The 21,552-nt window shown below is 39.9% G+C and overlaps 2 protein-coding genes across 3 annotated transcripts in view; both read left to right on the top strand.

The window, feature by feature from the left end:
* Positions 1-7,472, top strand: part of ei24 (EI24 autophagy associated transmembrane protein) — an 8,188-nt gene extending 716 nt beyond the window's left edge. Inside the window, exons 2-10 of the mRNA XM_020622061.1 lie at positions 845-990; positions 1,823-1,883; positions 2,441-2,507; positions 2,592-2,716; positions 3,544-3,663; positions 4,051-4,162; positions 4,246-4,357; positions 5,610-5,684; positions 5,762-7,472. Coding sequence (XP_020477717.1) covers positions 845-990; positions 1,823-1,883; positions 2,441-2,507; positions 2,592-2,716; positions 3,544-3,663; positions 4,051-4,162; positions 4,246-4,357; positions 5,610-5,684; positions 5,762-5,924 — 981 coding nt within the window. The 3' untranslated portion in view covers positions 5,925-7,472. The remainder of the gene's footprint in view (positions 1-844; positions 991-1,822; positions 1,884-2,440; positions 2,508-2,591; positions 2,717-3,543; positions 3,664-4,050; positions 4,163-4,245; positions 4,358-5,609; positions 5,685-5,761) is intronic.
* A 1,812-nt stretch (positions 7,473-9,284) lies between these two features.
* On the top strand, positions 9,285-21,516 carry stt3a (STT3 oligosaccharyltransferase complex catalytic subunit A). 2 transcript variants are annotated; one of them, XM_020622093.1, is made up of 18 exons: positions 9,285-9,384; positions 10,167-10,287; positions 10,378-10,438; positions 10,531-10,652; positions 10,813-10,958; positions 12,455-12,545; positions 12,634-12,740; positions 12,819-12,983; positions 13,178-13,358; positions 13,488-13,643; positions 13,762-13,853; positions 15,135-15,290; positions 18,057-18,245; positions 18,378-18,494; positions 18,571-18,673; positions 18,941-19,129; positions 19,510-19,625; positions 21,164-21,516. In XM_020622093.1, exons 2-18 carry the CDS (start codon positions 10,200-10,202, stop codon positions 21,200-21,202), a joined length of 2,118 nt encoding a protein of 705 aa, XP_020477749.1. In that variant the 5' UTR covers positions 9,285-9,384; positions 10,167-10,199; the 3' UTR covers positions 21,203-21,516. The 2 variants fall into 2 exon arrangements, with proteins under 2 accessions (XP_020477749.1, XP_020477752.1); XM_020622096.1 differs by lacking the exon at positions 9,285-9,384 and adding an exon at positions 9,417-9,520.
* The last annotated feature ends 36 nt before the right edge of the window (positions 21,517-21,552 follow it).

Here is a 21,552-nt window from a genome sequence, read left to right as displayed (position 1 = left end):
TGCTATTGGTTATTGCAACTTGACGAGGAAAAGGGAGTATTTGGTTTGATGCAAGGCATCTTCCTGCTCATGCAAACATGGCAGAATCATTGACATGTGAGACTGAGATTGCACAGGGATCTTAATTGCACTGACAAAACAATTTATCGTGCAGCCCTAGATAAAAATCTAAACATCTGAAGTGCCTAAAACCTTTGCTCAGAATGAAGGGCAAATTATCAGAAGATGCAGGGTTGTTTGTATGACTTTTTCCAGGACAAATGAGGATTGTTGAACTTAATTTCCTAGTTATTATCTTGATTGTACTTCAGTCTAAAGATAATTTTTCACTTTGGAATAATTCCAGATGCCTTTTTTGTTCACCCCTTAATAGGGTCCCTCTGCTACCAGCATATAGCAGAATAAACTTTATGGAGCCTGCCATTAAACAGTGTACAATAGCTGTTGATCCATATTAGGTCAACAATCATCTATATTATAAAGTGAGCTTCAGCATGATATCCTGTCATCAGCCAACCTCCATTATCTACCTCTCATATGATGGGGGGGGCTTTCCCTTAACATCGCTGTTAAAGGATGTAATTGTATTTTAGAAGACTGGGCCCTCAAAGAACAACATTTATATGGCTTTTCAAGGAGAATATCTTTTCATGCTGTTTGAGAGGATTTTTCAGCTTAAAAAAAAAATCTGGTAAATCATGATATTGCTTAATCATAAAGATAAATCTTGGCCTGAAGCACTGGCTATACACAGGTTTGTGTACTGAAAGAACAAGTCTAAGAAGGACTAGCTGAGTCCCCATTACAGAGCTCATTTCAACAAGTCTTGCTCTGGGCTCTCTAGGGGATCAAGGACTCCATATTGGGGATCGGAACAATCTCCAAGCTGGATGCTCGCATTCAGCAGAAAAGAGAAGAGCAGCGGAGGAGAAGGGCCAGTGGGGCCCTGGCACAGAGAAGGGCACAGAGTGAGGAGCGCAAACCGGACAAGTAGGCCTAAAAAAATAATGCTGCATATTTTGGTGCAATGCTACTGTTATTTGATTCAGACTAATTAAGAAAATGTTCATTGTTTTTGTTTATGCCTCTGCATATATTATTGTTTATGGGGTTCAGTAACTTCTTTTGCCTTCCATTAACAGTTTAACATTTTGTACTCGGTAGCTTAACTTAGCAGTTTTTTCATAACATTTTTACAAATCCACTTGAAAGAATTAAAATAGGTTGTGTGTGATGGACTTTAACAGGCTTCTTGCACTGACATGATTCTCACAAAATGTACCATTTTCCACAAACTCTCTGATGCAGTTCAGTGGTTATATCTGACTGAGCATAAAGGATGGTTCAGATTCAGGCAAGGAGTTTAAAATGAGAGCAGGACTTTACACAGCTAAAAAGTAAATGTTGAACTCAGGTCAGCATAATCCTCTGAGCATCTGTTATGGCTCATTAAACATGTAAGCAACTTGTGGTTGGAAGGTTTTCTATATCATATGCCTGAATGACCTACATGCTGACCTCCATAAAGAATTTCAAGAGTTTGGTGACATTCCCATTTCAGCATCACTGAAGCATTAAACAAGATGGGCCAGTAAACTGTTAAGCGTGTTGTCCTTTTATTTGCCCTACAGTAATTCTCAAAGCTAATGCTTAGATAATCCCACTCAAGGCCACCAGGGCCGAGGAATCTCAGACAGCAGAGATTCAGTTGATAGGAAAAAAGCTTAAATTGATTAGTTAGATGCTATTGTGCTTAACACACATTATGTGTGACAATCTCAGAGGCTCTTGCACATGTATACTAAACAATTTTCTCTTTTAGTGAACCCAAAGTAGCCAGCAGGATTTTTCAGTGTTGTGCCTGGAATGGGGGAGTGTTCTGGGTAAGATATTTAAGATCCTACTGTTACAGTACAGCCTTGTCTCTTACACACCCCTGACAACGCAACAGCATCAGGTTCTCATTTTTCAGGATGGCAGTTTAGTAGCATTTTGCCGTCCCAGATGCATCATCTGTACAATTTTGGGAACAAATACTACTTGTAGAAGCCAGGTGAAGAAATAATCTGTCAGAAAACCAGCTCTACTACACATGTTATTTAGCATCAGATACCTCTGTCTCCAAACATTTGGGGGCTGGCTTCAAAAATCTTAAAAATCTTTTATTCTGGTTAGATTAACATAAAGCTTCCAGACAGTTTTTCTTTTCAATTAAATTTGAATTTCCTGACCTGTTGTTTTTAAGATTTATGTAACCTTAAAATATCATTGAGACTGTTGAAGCAAAGCACCAGATTCTGACCCTGCTCAGTGATGACTGTTCTATCAAACAGCTGCATGTAGTTATCCCATTTCTCTTAGATTTTGTTGTTGCACTGCACAACTCAGTCTCAAGTATGATGAGTAGAAGAGTAACTGCAGCCTTTCATTTTCTCTCCAGCTCAGTCTCTTTCTCTTCTACCGGGTGTTTATCCCACTGCTGCAGAGTCTCACAGCAAAAATTATTGGTATGTATTGCTGCTACTGAATATAGTGCAGGTTCTCCAGCTTGTGGCAGGATCCAGTCAGTCAACAAGTTGTTTTTGCTCCAGGTGACCCCTCCCTACATGGCAATGTGTGGTCCTGGTTAGAGTTCATCCTGACCTCCGTCTTCAGTGCTCTCTGGGTTCTCCCTCTGTTTGTCCTCAGCAAGATAGTCAATGCCATCTGGTTCCAGGTTAGGCCTGGCTTTACTAGGCTCTAATGATGTGATGACAAAAACGTGGGCTTTTCAAACCTATGTGTAGATCCCACTGCATAAAGGAATGAAAATGGTATCCTTTTCTAGCATTTCAAATGGATTTTGTTATAAACTATCTATGACTGCATAATGTATCATTCTATAGTCACTCGAGTATAGGTTTTTATAATAGTACAGTAACTTCAATTCAGCTTAGATTCATAATGCTGGCTCTGCTTCTTCAATCACTTATAATGGTGTCTGTTCTTCCAGAATAATGTTTCAATAGATTCTTTATAAGAAAAAGCACAAACAATGGCAAAATCCTCGGTGCCATAATTATGGACAAACTTTTATTGATCAGTGAGTTGTACTGAAGTCAGACCTTTCAAGTGGACTCCAGCAGTTTCAGCTGCTTCAAAGTAAAAGCTCTGCTGCGAATTAGATGAAACCAAAATAAAGGACTTTTGTTATGAGGCAGCTGCTAGCTTAGAGCATACACAGCAGTGTCTGAATGTCTAACTAGTTGCTATTTTGGGCTTTTCTCGGCACTTTTATGCGAAATCAAGTGCAATGGTGCAAAATATGTACTAATAAAATCAAAAATGATTTAATTACACAGACACCATGAGCTTCCTATATTCACCGTATATACTTAGAGCACATTCAAGCACAGCAGACTGTGTTTTATGTCCTGTCATCACATATTTCTATTGCAAAGCAAAAGACAGCTGTGCTAATCTTTATCAGTACATTTTATATGCTTTGTTGCACTTTTGTTTCAGTGGCGCATTTAGATATTAGTGTGCTATTCTCTGTTACAGGATATCGCTGACCTAGCATTTGAAGTGTCTGGCTGTAAAGCTCAGCCATTCCCCAGTGTCAGTAAGATCATCGCAGATATGCTTTTTAACCTCCTCCTCCAGGCACTCTTCCTCATTCAGGTACATTTTTGCACACTGATAAACTGGTCTTCTTCTTCTGTGTTTCTGATGTGAGGTTGCTGTTGTCATCTATCACTGTAGGCATGCAAAGATCTCTTAAGTTAACTTTGCACAAAGAGTTTGGTCATTGAAAACAGCTGCTGTCAGCAGTATCATCTGCATCTGGTCAGGCAAACAGTTTCATTCCTAGACTCTCAAGTCAATTCAAAGAACTTTCAGAACATCAAAATTATTTCAGAAACTGGTACTGAAGGCTTCAGTTACTTGTTGAATGCACAAATTAGACAAAATCACCACTCATTAACCTAAAGCAAATGAGATAAAAATGCACAAGTCATTACAGTCTTGGTGAATATAATTGTGTTCTGTATTTTCATGGTCCTCTAGGGTATGATCGTTAGCCTCTTCCCCATCGACGCCATTGGACAGATGGTGAGCCTCCTCCACATGTCTCTGCTCTATTCCCTGTACTGCTTTGAGTATCGCTGGTTCAACAATGGTGAGATACATTTTATACCCAAAATAAATCATCTGCATTAAATGGAGAACTCCACCAAGAAAGTGGCTGTTCCTTTGTTTAAGGCATTGAGATGCACCAACGGCTTTCCAATATTGAGAGGAACTGGCCCTATTACTTTGGCTTTGGTTTACCCATGGCGCTGCTCACTGCCCTGCCCTCCTCATACATAATCAGGTAAGACTGCTGTTAATGTGATCGATAAGGAAAATAATCATTAGTTGAAGGACTGCTTTTAACAAGTAAGAGTGAATGTAACATCCATTTTCCAGTGGCTCTACAGACTTAACATATTGCCACAGAAACAGTTCCTAACTTCATGGCCTACCTTTTCAGCTCCTTTCAAATCAGAGACATTACATTTTTGTATATGAAACAAAGTTTTTGTTCAAATACATTTGGTACATATAGTGTCCATAACATACAAAAATCCTATTTTACAAATTTTTAATTTAAAATATTTTTTATAGTGAGTCATTCGAAAGTTAATTCTTTGCAGTTGGGAACATTATATGTAACAAAATAACCTTAGCTTAATGTTGAAATGAACTTCCTCAAACCTGTGACATTCTGAAAAACAAGAACACATGCACATCTCAAGAATCACTAGCATCCCCAGTCACATTTTGTCTCAAGTCCAGTGGTGCTTCCCAACCTCGGTGCAATTATAAAACAGGTTAAAATACTGTATGTTGATCTGACATCAAATTTGTTTTTAAATTTTGATTTGATAAATAGTTTCATTCATTCTAAAATTCACCAGAAATGGTAAACACTGCGGGTTTGTGCCTCTCAGCTGTGAGGATTTGAAATTTCCTCTGTCGTTGACAAAAGTAAACTGAATATCTGACGGAGTGATAAGGTTAGATAAAGCAATTCAAGCATGTCCCATTGGGCTCTGGCCATTTTACACTGCCTTCTGATCTTTCATAGACCAAAGGTTTAATTGATAAAATAATCTGCAACTTAACTGATGATTTAAGAATGTTAACACTGTAATATTCTTTTTTAGTATAATGTGTGTGTGTGCAGAAGTGAATCATTTACTGCTTGCAAACCAATGATGGTAAGATGATGTCATGGGGTAGGACTGGATAAGTCTGACTTCTTCCTACTCCATTCAAGCATGTACTAGGTATAAGCTAATTGATATTGGATTGTGTGTAAAAATGGGTGTTGTTATATCAACTGTTTTATATGCTTGAAAGAATAAATAAATCAAATCAAATCAAATCAAATGATGAAAATGATAGGTAGTTGCAGCACTACAGACAAGGGCTTTTTTTGACAAGTGACATATGGAAAATATAAGTGAAAGGTAGGATGTCAACCAGAGCAGCAAATAAAACTCCTCTGTAGACAGTCTGGAGCGCACACAGCCCATGTCCTCTGCCTTTACTTTGTCCTACTTATTTTTCTTTGCTGCTAGTGGCTGCTTGTTCTCCATCCTCTTCCCTCTGTTCATCATCAGCGCTAATGAGGCCAGGACGCCAACAAAGCTGTAGTAAGTGTAAAATTTAAACCTTTTTTAAATTACTTGTGTCAGTGCATGAGTGACTGATGCCATTTCCACTCTTCCAGCCACTTCCAGCTGCGTCTCTTCTCCCTTGTTGTGCTGATCAGTAACAAGCTTTTCCACAAGACGGTCTACCTGCAGTCCTCGCTGACGTCATCCATCTCCTCAGAGAGGCTGTCCACGCCTCACACCTCCCCGACCCGTCAGAGAATTCTGCCCACCCAGTGATCCATCCACTTGAAGGAGATGAGACAGCAACTGATGAGTGGCTTCACTCAGTGTAGAAAAAGTGATTACTTTTAGAAGGATTGTCCTCAATGAAGTTGACTGTGTGGTTTAGGACAAAGGATTTACAGTACATGTTTTATCTAATCTCTGCCCTGTTGATTATTCATTTGCAGCAGACACATTTTCAGTGTGATACAAAACTGAAGACTGCCCTGTGCCTCACACTCAAAACACATTATATACTCAGCTGTTGACTTTTATTCTTTTATTAATTTTCTTTCATTATTTTTTCTGTAATGTGCCATTTGAGCAACTTTAATAAATTTCAGTACAAGAAATTATGTAGTGATAATGTTTAAGCAAAGTTTTGACTAAAGGATTTTTTTAACTTTGAAAGGGGTTGTTTGCATTCAGAAGTGAAATGGTCTTGTTTGCCTACAGTACATGTTTTCTTGATGTTGCAAGTCACATTCCTTCCTCGCAGATCGAATGCTTTCTTGCACATGGAAATATGGCAAGTTCTGGTGTCCAAGCAGTTCTAGGGAAAACCCTGTACAGGTAAAAAGTGAGGATGATTTTTATCCTGTTACAGCTTTGTTTTTAGTAGAATTTACAAATCAGCAAGGTGCTGCCGTAAAAATGATTGGTGACCTTAGTAATGGAAGCTTAATAACAAAGTCACTCTTGTTGTGTGGTGACTAAAGGTTTGATTGGTGTGGCATCCTGAATTAAAATGTCACTTCACTGTCTGATGTGATGCAAATCACAAGGTGACACCAGCAGAGGAAGAGCTGTCTTAGTGTTTTCAGTCTGTGTGACTTTAGTAGGTGATGGGGGAGATGACACAGCCAAACTGCTGTATTAATGTTTTGTTAGTTTAATTTGACCACTACAATTCTAAGCTCTGTAATAAAGGAAGGAGTCCTGTAGTTGAAGTCTTTATATCTTAACAAATAGCCTTGACCTGCTTGCTCTTGGTTTCCTTCTGAGAGCTAAAGCAAATATAACTGATTCCTTAGGATCACTGGCTGTTTGGATTTGTGCTGTACATAGTATTAATACATTCTGAATGTTCAACCAGAAGCCCACCACCATGCAACGACCTAGTCACCAAATCTTTGCTTGCTCATCAGAGCTTGTGGCCATGGGAGGGGCCATGATTTTAAAACCCTGTGCAATTATTATAAGAAGAGCATAGTGTTTGTGTAGACTGATGTTTGTGAGTGAGATTTTGTGAAAGTAATATGTATAATTTCAATAAAATTGGTCAGTATTTAAAATGTTTGTTCACTCTTCAAGAGTTTGAAGCCATGGTACCGATTAGACAGGAATTAATAGATCAGTGCAAAGCCTTTACACTGATGGACTGACTGATTAAAGGGGATCAGATGGGACAGTTTGAGTTGGTTTGAGACCCCGCAGAGAAGGCAATCACATTTCAAATTACTAAAATATGAATGTGTTGAATGTTGTGCTACCTGTATCCCTATGTGCCATTCAGTATAATACAGTCCCATTTCCAAAATCTTTGGGATGCTGTGTAAATAAAAACTGAAATGTTTTGAAAATGTCTTACCCCGATATTTATTTAGTAACAGTGAAATGATATCTAATGTTTAAATTAAAATACAGTATATCACAGAAGTGAGTACACCCCCTCACATTTTGTAAATATTTACGTATATCTTTTCATGTGACAACACTGAAGAAATGACACTTGGCTACAATGTAAAGTAGTGAGTCTACAGCTTGTATAACAGTGTAAATGTGCTGTCCCCTCAAAATAACGCAACACACAGCCATTAATGTCTAAACTGCTGGCAACAAAAGTGAGTACACCCCTAAGTGATAATGGCCAAATGGGGCCCAAAGTGTCAATATTTTGTATGGCCACCATTATTTTCCAGCACTGCCTTAACCCTCTTGGGCATAGAGTTCACCAGAGCTTCACAGGTTGCCACTGGAATCCTCTTCCACTCCTCCATGATGACGTCACGGAGCTGGTGGATGTTAGAGACCTTGCGCACCTCCACCTTCCGTTTCAGGATGCCCCACAGATGCTCAATAGGGTTCTCCCTATGCTTCTATATGCCACCATTACACATTACTAACTTTGTGTCTCCTCTCTCCTGTAGTGTGTCCTCTCTCTCTCCCTGTACCTTTCTGCAGGTTGCCCTGGCCCTGGAGCTCTATATTTCTGATGAGCAGTCACCGGCTACATCAACTTGACCAGTGTTCGATTGTTTGTTGTGTCTTGTTGCTTTTCTTCTTTCCTCTCTCCTCTATCCACTCACCCCAACCGGTCGAGGCAGAAGGCCGCCCACCAAGAGCCGGGGTCTGTCGGAGGTTTCTTCCGTTAAAGGGAGTTTTTCCTCCCCACTGTCGCCAAGTGCTTGCTCAAGGGGATTTGTTGGGTTTTCCTCTGTAATAATATTGATAACAGTAAGGTCTAGACCTTACTTTGTAAAGTGTCCTGATATGACTTTTGTTGTGATTTGGCGCTATACAAATAAAATTTGATTTGATTTGATTTCATTTGATGTTGTGCTCCTCTCACTCGTCAGGGGATGGGGCTTGCTGCTGGGCGGCTTTTGGAGCTCTGGAAATGGAGGAAAAACACCGGTGTGGTGTCGTTATCCAGAGACTCAACATCAGACCAGTTCTGCAAAAACTTGCTTGTATGGGCGACTCAGATACCATGGACATTCTGTATCAGCAAAGGAGACACAGGACAAATTATAAACCTTGCCCCATTCAAATGAATGGGACAATTCTACTTCAGCATAATTTCAGCAATCAATATGTTCAGCTCTTCAAGGACATTTATGCTTCTCTTCAGCGGTTTTCTAAACTTTCTAAACATACTTTTGAAATATTTACCTTTATTTTGAAAATCTCACCCCATTCAAATGAATGGAGTGCTTTTGCTTCAACATACTTTCAGCTATTTCAGATATCAAAATGTTCAGTTCCTCAAGGACATACATGATTCTCTTCAGAAGTTTTCTAAACTTCATACTTTTTAAAATATTCAGCTTTATTTTGAAAACCTCATCCCATTCAAATGAATGGGAAAATTCTACTTCAGCTTACTTTCAGCTAGCAAAACCATTCAGGTGTCAAAACGTTCAGCATTTTCAGGGCAAACTTTCAGCACTCAGCATCCATACGCATTTTCCTCAGAAAATGCAATTTTCTAGTTTGATATTTATTTTTGGTGAAGAATACTAAGGAATATTGAACCAGTAGGGGGCAACATGTTTTCTTTTGCTAATAAGGACACGTCACTATACTACAGCAGCAAGGTAGGGAACCAAATTTGAATGACAACTGAAGAACCAATTGTATCGATCTTGGTTTACGTTCAGCCAATAATCGTGCACTCTGCTATGTTAGGGGTGGGATTAGTTCACAGTGTAGGTTGTGTGTGAAAACTGCATGAGTAACAGGAGCGAAGCGGGTGAGTCTTACTGAACATTAAATATGAAACTTCTTAGTTCATGTAGAAGTATTAGTTTTCATTTAGACCTGTTCTGTTGCTGTCATATGTGAAGGAGCCTGGTATTTTCAAAATAAGTCAGAGTAGAAACGCGGAGGTAGGGTATTTATTAAATAGCAGTTAGCCTTACTAGCTAACGCTACTCACACGTTTAGCTGGATGGAAGCAGCATCGGCACTCGCCGGCCTGGTGTTGACTAGCACTAAGATGCTGTGTAATCTATAGCAATGCTTGCATTCATTTCAAATGTGCACCTAATGAGTGTTAGTAGCAAATATTAGCTGCTTTTCATGTCCTGTGTCTGATGTTGGAAAGGTTGTTTAGCTGTCAATACCTCTAAGGCTCCTTCTGATTATGCTGTTTTGGAAGTTAGCATTACTTAGTTCGACTGAGCTTGTTGGTTTGTGTTTTCGCTTTGCAAAATCTGAATAAATCATGCACAATTCCTTGCAAAAGTTTTCCAAAGTGGGTGCTTCCTGGTTCCCGACGCCATGTCTGAGTGCGTGGCCTTATCTGGTTGGGCTGGTCATAGAAGTTGACTACTGAGTTGCACGTCTTGTTTTTTTTTTCTCCCCCAGAGTGTTTGCTTTGATTAAAAAGAGCTTGAAAACATTGTCTCATTTTGCAGGATTTATTTTTCTATAAGTTAAGCCTGTCTTAGGCGGTGTCAGACTAAAGATGCTACTGCAGTGCTCCTCTCCATAGCTGTCGCAATTTTCCAGTGTTTGTCTTCCTCCCATTAGGTAGTACGGTGAGCTGTCCCTAACCTCGCCAAAATGACCAAGCTGGGTTTCCTGCGTTTGTCTTATGAGAAACAGGACACACTGCTGAAGCTGCTCATCCTGTCTATGGCCGCTGTCCTCTGTGAGTCCTTTACTTTACCTATACACAGCAGCACTGTCTCCAAAAGCAAACATAACACCTGGATCACTATGTGCCTTTTCTTCTCTTCAGCATTCTCCACCAGACTCTTTTCTGTCTTGAGGTTTGAAAGTGTCATCCATGAGTTTGATCCGTAAGTGCTCCTAGTGTCATGGTTACGTCAATGGATTGATTGATTTTCCTCTTTAAAGTAATGTCTCACTTTTACCTGTATCTCATCTTCAGATACTTCAACTACCGTACAACCCGCTTCTTGGCAGAAGAAGGATTTTATAAGTTTCACAACTGGTTTGATGATAGGGCATGGTATCCCTTGGGGAGGATCATTGGTGGCACCATCTATCCAGGTAGGAATCTTATTACATGACCAGAGAAGAGTACAAATATGCAAGTACAAGATCAAACATTTTCAGGGTTGTTTGACATCAGAAGTAGAAAAGTTCACATGTGGAATGAGGTTTAGAAGAGAGATGTCACATAACCTCTCCCTCTGTTCTTCTTCACTAGGACTGATGATCACATCTGCTGTCCTGTACCACATTCTACATTTTTTCCACATCACCATTGACATCCGTAATGTCTGTGTCTTCCTGGCTCCCCTGTTCTCCTCATTCACTGCCATAGTCACCTACCACTTTACCAAGGAGCTGAAGGTAAAAAAACAAAACTTAATAAGACACATCCAAGTTATTTAAGATTATGAGCTCAGAATCAGAATCAGCTTTATTGGCCAGGTGTGACGGACACACAAGGAATTTGACTCTGGTACATCAGCTCTCAATGTGCAACAGTAAACCAGCATAAGGCTGTGTAATATAACAAAATAGCAGTATTAACATCAACAAACGGTGCAAACAATGCAGAAAAGCAGTGTGAACAGACAGTAACAATGCAGACAAGGGAATATTCATTGAAATGAGATAAATAGGGATAAAAATAGAGTACTTAAGAACTAGAGACCTGTATAATCTGTACAATGTATTGCACTGAGGGTTATTGTCCAAGCATACTGTCATTGGTTAAGTGTTCATCACTCACAATACAAACCCGGTTTTCTTTTAAGGGGCTCTTCAGTGATTTTTCTTTACACTATAATTAAATTAAAGGCTTTATATGAGTCAGATTTAAAATGGTCAAAATCAAAGCAGAGGCAAAGATATTCTGCCTTTTCTTTCCTAGTGCAGGTCAAGCTCCAAAAACACTGGATCCTACAATTCCCATAATGCAACTCGGTAGTGTCTGTCATTAGGTTTTCCTTTTAAATGTCCACATCTTTCAAACTCGCTAGATGCTTGAATTGTTTGGAACCACAATTTCTGATGAAGTCTCAGTGCAAATACAGAATAATCCAGGTGCCATAATCAGGATTATTTTCTTAGACTTAAAAAAAGTTCCTTCAGAGAGACAGGGTAAATCCCATTTCCCTTATTTCATTGCTCCTTGTTTGACCTGGAAGTTGTTCTGGTCTACTCTATGGAAGGACTTCCCAAACCTCATATTTCTGCTCTGGGGAGCAAGGAGGCTACCTGGAGGAGCCATGAGAGAGGATACGAGAAATAATATGATAAAGGGGTGTGCACTGACACGCCCCTTTATCATAGATCAGTGATCGAACACTTCAGATGACGCATCAGACGAAAGAACATGTCATATCTCTTATAACATGTTTCTCTTCTGCTCATTTTTTTTCATGTATCTTTTTGTGGGTGGGACTAAGATGCAAATGAGGAAAACATGGATGCCATTAAGGGAACTGAGATTTTCATTACAGTGTTTCTCCTGCCCTTATATTATGCTTTCTGTATCACGCATTGTGGAGTTCTGCCCTGATGCAAACACACACACAGACATGTGCGCGCGCACACAGGTGAGCACACTCACACCAGCGGACAGACAGCGTGCGTCGGAAAACACGTGTTCCCCCTCAAAGCTGTAAACGTAGGGGAAACACTACATTATACAGCTGTTTGCATAGGGACAGGGGTAATCCCTCTGACAAATAAACTGATACTGATAAGTGTCTGCTCAAAATCCCATTAGTAGCCTTACTGTAAGGTATGCCCAGTACCTGATGAATGTTGTGCATGAGTTGAATATATTTTTTACTGACTACAAATGTTCTTCACTGAATAGTCGTTTGTCTGTGTAGGATGCAGGTGCCGGGCTCCTCGCCGCTGCCATGATTGCAGTGGTGCCTGGTTATATCTCTCGTTCTGTTGCTGGCTCCTATGATAATGAAGGTATATACATGATGTGCAAAACGGTGTTTTTTGAAGGAAGTATCTTAAAAAGACTGTTAATCAAATCCCTCTTTGCTGTCCCTCTCAGGTATTGCCATCTTCTGCATGCTGCTAACCTATTACATGTGGATCAAGGCTGTCAAAACAGGGTCAGTGTACTGGTCATCCATGTGCGCTCTGGCCTACTTCTACATGGTGAGGAGATGTAAAAATGTTTTTCTGAGCCAATTTAGACATTGCATGAGTCATGATAAAGTATGTGTGTGTGTGTAGGTTTCCTCCTGGGGTGGCTACGTGTTCCTGATCAACCTTATCCCCCTCCACGTTCTGGTGCTGATGCTCACAGGCCGTTTCTCTCACCGCATATATGTGGCTTACTGCACAGTCTACTGCCTGGGCACCATCCTCTCCATGCAGATCTCTTTTGTTGGTTTCCAGGTGAGGCGGAAAAGGGCGCTCTGAAGTCGCATCAGTTACTGTGGTGATTGAAGTGTCCATAAAAGGAAAAAAATAATGTCTGAACTGTCAAGGTCAAAACATCATCTTAGCCACTGGCAGATTTGAAAAAGAAAAAACTGTCACATTTGGTGACATATACTTCACCTCCCTGTTTTTCCTCTCTCACACACCAGCCAGTGCAGTCATCAGAACACATGGCAGCTTTTGGTGTGTTTGGCCTGTGCCAGATTCATGCCTTTGTGGACTATCTGCGCAGCAAACTCAATGCCCAGCAATTTGAGGTGTTGTTCAAGAGTGTCATTTCCCTGGTGGGCTTAATCCTGCTGTCTGTGGGCACTGTTCTAATGCTGACGGGTAAGAGCAGTGACAAAGTGCACAAATAGATACATTGGCAAATGGTGACATAGTGGATGGAACAGCCTTTTAAAGTGTTAAGTTATTTTGCCTTGCACCATGACTGGCCTAAATGGATATTTCCCTCAGGTAAGATCTCTCCTTGGACGGGTCGTTTCTACTCCCTTTTGGACCCTTCCTATGCCAAGAACAACATCCCCATCATTGCCTCAGTCTCTGAACATCAGCCCACAACCTGGTCCTCGTACTACTTTGACCTTCAGCTGCTGGTCTTCATGTTCCCAGGCAAGTGTATACTCAGCAGAAACACACAGAGTAAAAAGTGTTTTGTATTGTACGACCACTTGATCTTAGATGCAGATGAAGGGTTTTGAGTGACTGTTACCTTTTGCTTCTCTTACAGTTGGTCTTTACTACTGTTTCAACAATCTGTCGGACGCTAGGATCTTCATCATCATGTACGGAGTAACCAGCATGTACTTCTCAGCTGTCATGGTATGTCCTGTATAGAGCTACACACAGAGCCGGCCTGAGGCATAAGCGAACTAAGTAGCTGCTTAGGGCCCTGAAGGGCATTTGAAAGGTCCCACAAGAGAGCCTGTTTATACATATTCACACTGTAATGGTTGTTAACTGCAATTTGATGCAAGCACAATCTGTGAGTCCAACGTTAGGTTATATGGAAAAACAGTAAAAAGGGTAATGATGCAAAAAATGACATACCTCTGGAGCAGAGAAAAGAAAGATGAAAACAAACAATGCAGAAAAGCTGCAAGACAAAGGTATGTTTGTGACTAAATACAGTACATTACTTTTGTGAAGATTCAGAGCCGACATAAAAAGTACTGTCCACCTTGCCAGTCATTGTACTTTTTTCAAATCTTGGTCTTTGTTATTGTCTTGGTGATTTCTAGTGGGAAAAATATAGAATGTTTTATTACATCAGCAGCACGTAGACCAAGTCACTCGCTTAACATTACTTGGAGCACACGCTGCCACGGTGAGGAGAGAGAAATTAACTCCCCAACAAAACTCAAACAAGCTGCACACAAACCTGCGGCCACTGTAATACAAGATGTTTGTGTCCCAACCTCATCGTGCAGATAAACTTTATCACTACTTCAGATCATGGGTGAAAGCACATGACAGCTGCTTCAGTTCATATGAATACTTAATTTCTGTCATAAACATAGGACAACAGAAAATCAGTGTCTCTCTCAAAAGGCCTTTTTCTATTCCACCAGTATGAATATTCACAAAATGACTAGTAAGGTGCACTATTAATGTAGTTCCACAGTCTACACATACAAAAAATAAAGTTTTAAATCAGGCCTATGAAATACATAATTAAAATATGTAACTCAATAAAATAAAGTTTTAAAGCATTACAAAATTAATAATATAAAAAATTATTCATTTTATATAATTGAGCATTTAATTTCTGTAATATTGTTTGGTTTTTACATTTGCATTTTTTATGTAAGAAGAAAAGTTTACTGAAGGAAGCTTTACTGAGAGAGATACTGTTTAAGTTATTTTTATTTTATTTTTAATTGCAGTTGTCCTGCACATTTTTTAAACCAGAAGCAATTAGTGTTTAACTTTTTACAATAAATACATTGTCTGCTGATTTATTTTGTTACTGATTGATAATGTGTGTGTTAGATTTACAGTACACATGTGAACGATCATACATACAGGTGTTCAGAACAGTGAATTTGCAACTTCTCTATACGTCACATGGATTAAGGTGTCACTTGTTTGTTGCCTCCTCAGGTACGTCTGATGTTGGTGCTGGCTCCAGTCATGTGCATCCTGTCAGGCATTGGTGTGTCCCAGGTGTTAACCACCTACATGAAGAATTTGGATGTGAGCCGCCCAGACAAGAAGAGCAAGAAGCAGCAGGACTCCACCTATCCCATCAAAAATGAGGTAGGAGCTCTGAGACTGGTCCAGAGGGTGGTGTCACCTAGTCTGTTGGCATTTTGTATAGCAGACACACATTGTGACATGAAAAATGGTGAAAAACTCAAGTACTGTACTGTACTACAGTTTTTTTACGGAAGCGCAATGCATTCACCAAAGAAATAAAATGGAGGGATATTTTCTTGTAATTATGAGATAATGCCGGGGTTTGGGATGCTGAAGAACTTGCTGGAAAAGCATCAGATTTGAGAAATTTGTCAAAAATGTGTCAAAAGTAATTCAATAATAATTGTTAGTGTATCACAAAAGTGAACAGTTAATGGCTAATTCGGTTTACTTAGTGTTCCAAAACTATAGGCTCATAGGCTTCGTGTCACATTTTCCAAAATACTATGGGGGAAAAGATATTGATATTCAGTGTCTTGCCAAAGGACACTTCAACATTGGACTGCAGGCACCGAGATTCGAACCTCCAACCCTCTGGTTGGGAGATGACCGCTCTACCCACTGAATCCCAGTCGCTCCCATTTTATTTATTTCACAGATAACCTGTATAGGATTGAGCCAAATCAGGTAGTTGATAATGCCTCTCTCTTCTCAAATAGGGCTGACCGATGAGTTGTATTTTCATCATGATATGAACAGGCGCAATAAACGTATCACAAAAGGCTGCTTGAAATGTGATGAATAAGAGAAATCATCAAGCATTCACATTCAGTAGGCTAACTTTATATTACAATCACCTGATACACATTCACTGCGCTCTGATGATCCCCATTTCACTAATTGTGAGACTACTAGCACCAGTTGGCTGGACCTCTGTTGAATTAGGTCAGTCATTTTAAAGGGGTGAATATTTATGCAATCACTTATTTCCCATTACATATTTTTATTTAATTGACATAACTTTGTAGAAACCTGTTTTCACTTTGACATTAAAAGGGTAAAACATCGAAGGGGGTGAATACTTTATATAAGCACTGTATCAGATGGAGCCCTGGAAACATGGGCCAAGCATAGGTGGTTTGCAGACATGGCTATTATGATGTGCAAAACTTAGAAGGGCAGGAAGTGGAAAACCACAGTATCTTGTTACAAGGGGACTTGTCCTTAAGCCAAATATCTGGAAGTCTGCTTGTCCATTTGGTCAAGACCCATTTGTGACCAAGCTTTAAGTTCCTGGCTGATGTCCTGAGATGTTGCTTCAATGTATCCACATCATCTTCCTTTCTCATGATGCCACCTATTCTGTGAAGTGCCCCAGTCCCTCGTGCAGCATACCGATGGTCATTATGGCCAAACAGTTCAATTTTTGTTTCATCAGACCAGAGGACATTTCTCCAGAAAGTCAGATCTTTGTCCCCATGTGCAGCTGGAAACCCTAGTCAGCCTTTTTTGGTGGTCTAGGAGCAGTGGCTTCTTCCTTGCTGAGCAGTCTTTCAGGTTATGTCTATCAAACTCGTTCTACTGTGGATATAGATACTTTGGTATCTGCTTCCTCCAGTGTCTTCACAAGGTCCTTTGCTGCTGCTCTGGGATTGATTTGTACTGTTCGGACCAAAGTACATTCATCTCTAGGAGACAGAACGCATCTCGAGATCTTCATGAGCAGTATGATGGCTGCATTGTTCCATGGTACCCACCCCCCACCCCCGAGGTTTTGACTGATTTCTTTTGATTTTTACCATGATGTCAAACAAAGGAGTACTGAGTTTGAAAATGGGTCTTAAATCAATCAATCAGTTTAGCCAATCAGAAGCTTCTAAAACCATGACATCATTTTCTGGATTATTCCAAGATGTTTACATGCACAGTCAACTGAGTGTATGTAAACTTCTGACCCACTGGAATTGTGATGCAGTGAATAATAAGTGAAATAATCTATCTGTAAACAACTGTTGGAACAAATTCTTGTGTCATGCATGAAGTACATGTCCTCTGACTGACTTGCCAAAAGGAGAGTTTAACATGACATCTGTGGAGTGGTTAAAGAAAAATCTGTTTTAATGACTTCAACCTAAGTGTATGTAAACTTCTGACTTCAGCTGTATTATGAAAGTTTTCATAATACGTCCATGTACAAATCTGCCACTTGTCTTCTTATTTGGTTAGGGAGACGACTGGTCCCTGTCCAGTAAACTACTGGTATAACAATTGTGACTATGGCCTTTTGATATTTAAGTGGAAATGTTGCATCAGTAGTGACATCTGAACAGAAGTGGTCAGCTGGAAAGCTTGTAGATGCATGTAGATTGAGAGGTGTGAACAGTGATGTGTTTTGGCTGTCCTCCTGTGTTCAGATCACTGAGACACATTTTAATACAAAGTCTAAATAGCACCTCTTTGTTTACACTACACCAAAGTAGCTATTAACGGTTAATTTTTGCTATGTGCTATTGGATGTACTGACAATAATGTTAATACTGAAGAAATCTTTACAGTCTAATGTTTCTCAAGCAGGTTCTGAAGCTTTCGAGCTCCTGCTCAGTATGAATATATTGGCCCCATAACAGGCCCCAAGTTGCACTGTAGGCTGCAACTTGGGGCCTGTTATTTAGCCTGTATTTGTTCTGGAACATTAAGTACAAGGAATTGGCGATTATCAGAATCAGCTTTATTGGCCAGGTGTGTTGGACACATGAGGAATTTGACTCTGGTACAGAGTCAGTTCACTTTTGCTGTGTACTATTGGCTATGCTGATAACTATCACTGCATTACTTTGATAGCAAAGAATTCTTTAAAACCTGATGACATCCTGTCTTACCTCCCAGGTTGCCAGTGGGATGATTCTGGTCATGGCCTTCTTCCTCATCACATACACCTTTCACTCTACCTGGGTGACTAGTGAAGCCTACTCCTCTCCTTCAATTGTCTTATCGGCCCGTGGAGGAGATGGCAGTCGCATCATTTTTGATGACTTCAGAGAGGCTTACTACTGGCTCCGACACAACACTCCTGAGGTCAGTCACGGCCAAAGAAAAATAATAAACTCATAACGTTAGTCATCTACATTGTTTAGAGATTGTTGAACTGTGCATAGTTATAGCCACTAGGTGAAAGGGCTTCTTTAAACACTTATTTTGCGTTTCCAGGATGCCAAAGTCATGTCGTGGTGGGATTATGGCTACCAGATAACTGCCATGGCTAATCGAACCATCCTGGTGGACAACAACACATGGAACAACACTCACATCTCCAGGGTTGGACAGGTGAGCTGGGTAACCTTCAGGATAATCGTGTTGATGAAGTGCTGCTGTGTTGACGGCTCTGCTCTTTGCTTTATAGGCCATGGCATCCACAGAGGAGAGGGCCTATGAGATCATGAGGGAGCTGGATGTCAGTTATGTCCTGGTCATTTTCGGAGGACTGACAGGCTATTCCTCTGACGGTACATCCCAAGTATCAGTAGATGAGAGGCTGAGTCCTAGAATGTTGTGGCTTTTAGTGCAGCTTCACTTGGTAGAAGTGCAGTACTATGGACTTTAAGTTACAGCATTGTTACATGAAAGAATGACCTTGCTAGCTCACCAAATTGTTAGGACTTTGTCATTGAATGACTTTTTAACTGAATGTCTTGGGAAAATGAAAGGGAAAAATGACAAGATGTCAAAGCAGTTTTATGAGCTGTTGTCTGGTCTGTCTCTCTGAAACACAGATATCAATAAGTTTCTGTGGATGGTCCGTATTGGGGGAAGCACAGACACAGGCAAACACATCAAGGAGCACGACTATTACACTCCCACCGGAGAGTTCAGAGTGGACCGGGAGGGCTCGCCCGTCCTGCTCAACTGCCTCATGTACAAGATGTGCTACTACCGCTTCGGCCAGGTCTACACAGAGGCCAGTGAGTGACTCCACTGCTTGGTGGGATCTGTTTGTTCAGCCAGTTTACCTTGCAGTCAGAGGCAGAGTGAGAATTGACTCACATGTGCATTCTTGAAAGGCCACTAAAATTAGGCTGATCAATGATGCAGCTCCTTCACATATGTTGTATATTGTAACCATACTTAGACAACTGTTGTCAGAATCCATGGATAACAACCAGAACATAATAACTAGTAGCAGGTGCTCTGTGCTGAGATAAATGGCTGTATCGGCTTCTGTGTTGTTAGCAGGCATAACACGAGGAGTAATGCACAAATATGCATTTTGTTGATTCTTTTCATTAAGTACAAATTAGAATCAGACTTAGTGTAGTAATTATTTTAATGATCATCTCTGCAGAGCGCCCACCTGGCTATGACAGAGTAAGGAACGCTGAGATTGGGAACAAAGACTTCGAACTGGATGTGTTGGAGGAGGCCTACACAACAGAGCACTGGCTGGTTAGGATATATAAGGTAAGGTAAAACAGCTGACTTCCTTTGACATATTAGAGAGTAGTGATTGTAGGCTGAACATCGACGCTTCGAAGCATGTGTTGAGTACTTGGGGGCAATGGAAATTGAACTTTATCGAGGCTTATATCCTTTAGAAAATGTGACATCACTGATGATGTTTGAAGCTTCATCTAGTCTGCTGGTTCAGACAGTGCTTCAAAGTTGGTGGGATGTTTGAGATAGGAGAGAACAGAGATGGCAAAGTTCGTGTGTTTGTATTGTTGAAGATCATTGCAGTGCGACTGATATTTCCACAGCATCAGCACCAAAATTCAGAAGTTATTGCCAGTATGGGAACATTTTAGTTTAACCTCCTCACAAATTCAATCTTATGCATATTGTATGTGCTGTCATGTTGTAATGTTTATTTTCCTTTAGTCTTAATATCAATTATAGGTATGACTGTATTGTATGTACAATTTATGGTTCTTTGGGTGAAATATATTTGGCAAATTCCCCCCCCAAAAAAAGCCCAAAGACCCTACAGCAAATAGCTTTTAAATAAAAATGGTTAGTTCCCCTCTTCCCTGTCCAATCACACAAGCATATTTACCACAGACGTCCTAAGCATATATTGTTTATGAAGTACAGTGTTCTCACACGTGTGAGAGACAGTTTACCTTTTGTTGATATTAACAATAACATATAAAAACTTAGTGACATCAGAATCAGCTTTATTGGCCAGGTGTTGGACACATGAGGAATTTGACTCTTGTACAGCAGCTCACAATGCCTTATGTAAGGCAGCAGTGGGCAAGTAACCAATATAAGGCTGAGGACTGAAGTAAAGTAATGTGCAATCAAGCAAAGGAATGTGCCTTAGGAGTAAAAATAAAGTACTATATACACACACATTACACACCTGTGAAGTTTTTAAAGTCATTAATTCACACATTACAGCAGTAATAATAATGACATGGCTTTGTTTCACATTTTGAAGATTTAGTCATTGAAACTGAGTAACACAAGTGAGTTGCACTGCTTCAGTCTATTTCTGCAAATTCCTGCACTTGTTTAGAATCTAAACCTGCAATTAGAGCTACAACACTTTTAATCAATTAGTTGATTGACAAACCTAATCAACACCTGTTTTGATAATTGATTTGTATAATCGATTTGGTGTTTTTTTTTTAATTTTTTTTTTTTTATATATAAACTAACCTAAACTCTTAATGGTTCCAGGTTCTCAACTTTAGAATTTGCTGCTTTGACCTTGGTCTTACATATAAATTGAACATTTTGGGGCTTTGAAATGTTGATTAGACAAAAGACATGATACTTTTTTTGCCATTTTTTTATGTCTAAAGTACTTGTGTAACTCTTCCTGGAATACATTTAGAATCAATAGGTTAGTCTGTTTCAAGGTGACTTTATTTTTAATAGTTGCAGTTGTCTGCTCCCTACAACTTTTCTATTGAAGGCTAGGCACACATTCTAATGCATATTAAAACTGAACTGCATTTAATCAAAGTCTTATTTAATCTAACCGTGTCATTTAGGTGAAAGATCTTGACAACCGGGGACTTTCAAGAACATAAAATCTTCAGACTGCAGTGAAGATGGCCTTTTCACACACAGCACTGAACACTTCCACAGTGGTCTACAGACTGTGAAAACAGTACTTTTGATATCTTTTGTTTTGAGGAAAACTGCATCAGAGATTTTTTTTTTTCTTGTGTGGATGACTTTGTTATAATGAAATGTCTCATCCTGAAACGAGGGAGCTGGTATCAAAATGTCCAGTCATGTCAGGAAGTAAAAGTTGCTATGAAGTGGTCAAAAGAAAAGTGTTCATTCGAATGCTTTGGATTTTTACGATGTGGTCAAATAAAATGGGATTAAACATGGAAAATTGGTGAGTTGCCTCATTCCTCCTCAAACTGCATCG

This window comes from Monopterus albus, unplaced genomic scaffold, assembly GCF_001952655.1.
Source record: "Monopterus albus unplaced genomic scaffold, M_albus_1.0 scaffold272.1, whole genome shotgun sequence".
NCBI classification, from domain to species: domain Eukaryota; kingdom Metazoa; phylum Chordata; class Actinopteri; order Synbranchiformes; family Synbranchidae; genus Monopterus; species Monopterus albus.
Note: the sequence above shows the minus strand (reverse complement) of the source record. Positions and strands in the feature narration are given on the sequence as shown.

What these genes read in the sequence shown, in the direction of transcription:
- stt3a (XM_020622093.1), top strand. Translation starts at nt 10,200, where the DNA reads ATGACCAAGCTGGGTTTCCTGCGTTTGTCTTATGAGAAACAGGACACA. An exon ending in TGGCTCCTATGATAATGAAG is followed by an intron (nt 12,546 to 12,633) that starts GTATATACATGA and finishes TGTCCCTCTCAG; the next exon opens with GTATTGCCATCTTCTGCATG. An exon ending in TCTCTTTTGTTGGTTTCCAG is followed by an intron (nt 12,984 to 13,177) that starts GTGAGGCGGAAA and finishes CTCACACACCAG; the next exon opens with CCAGTGCAGTCATCAGAACA.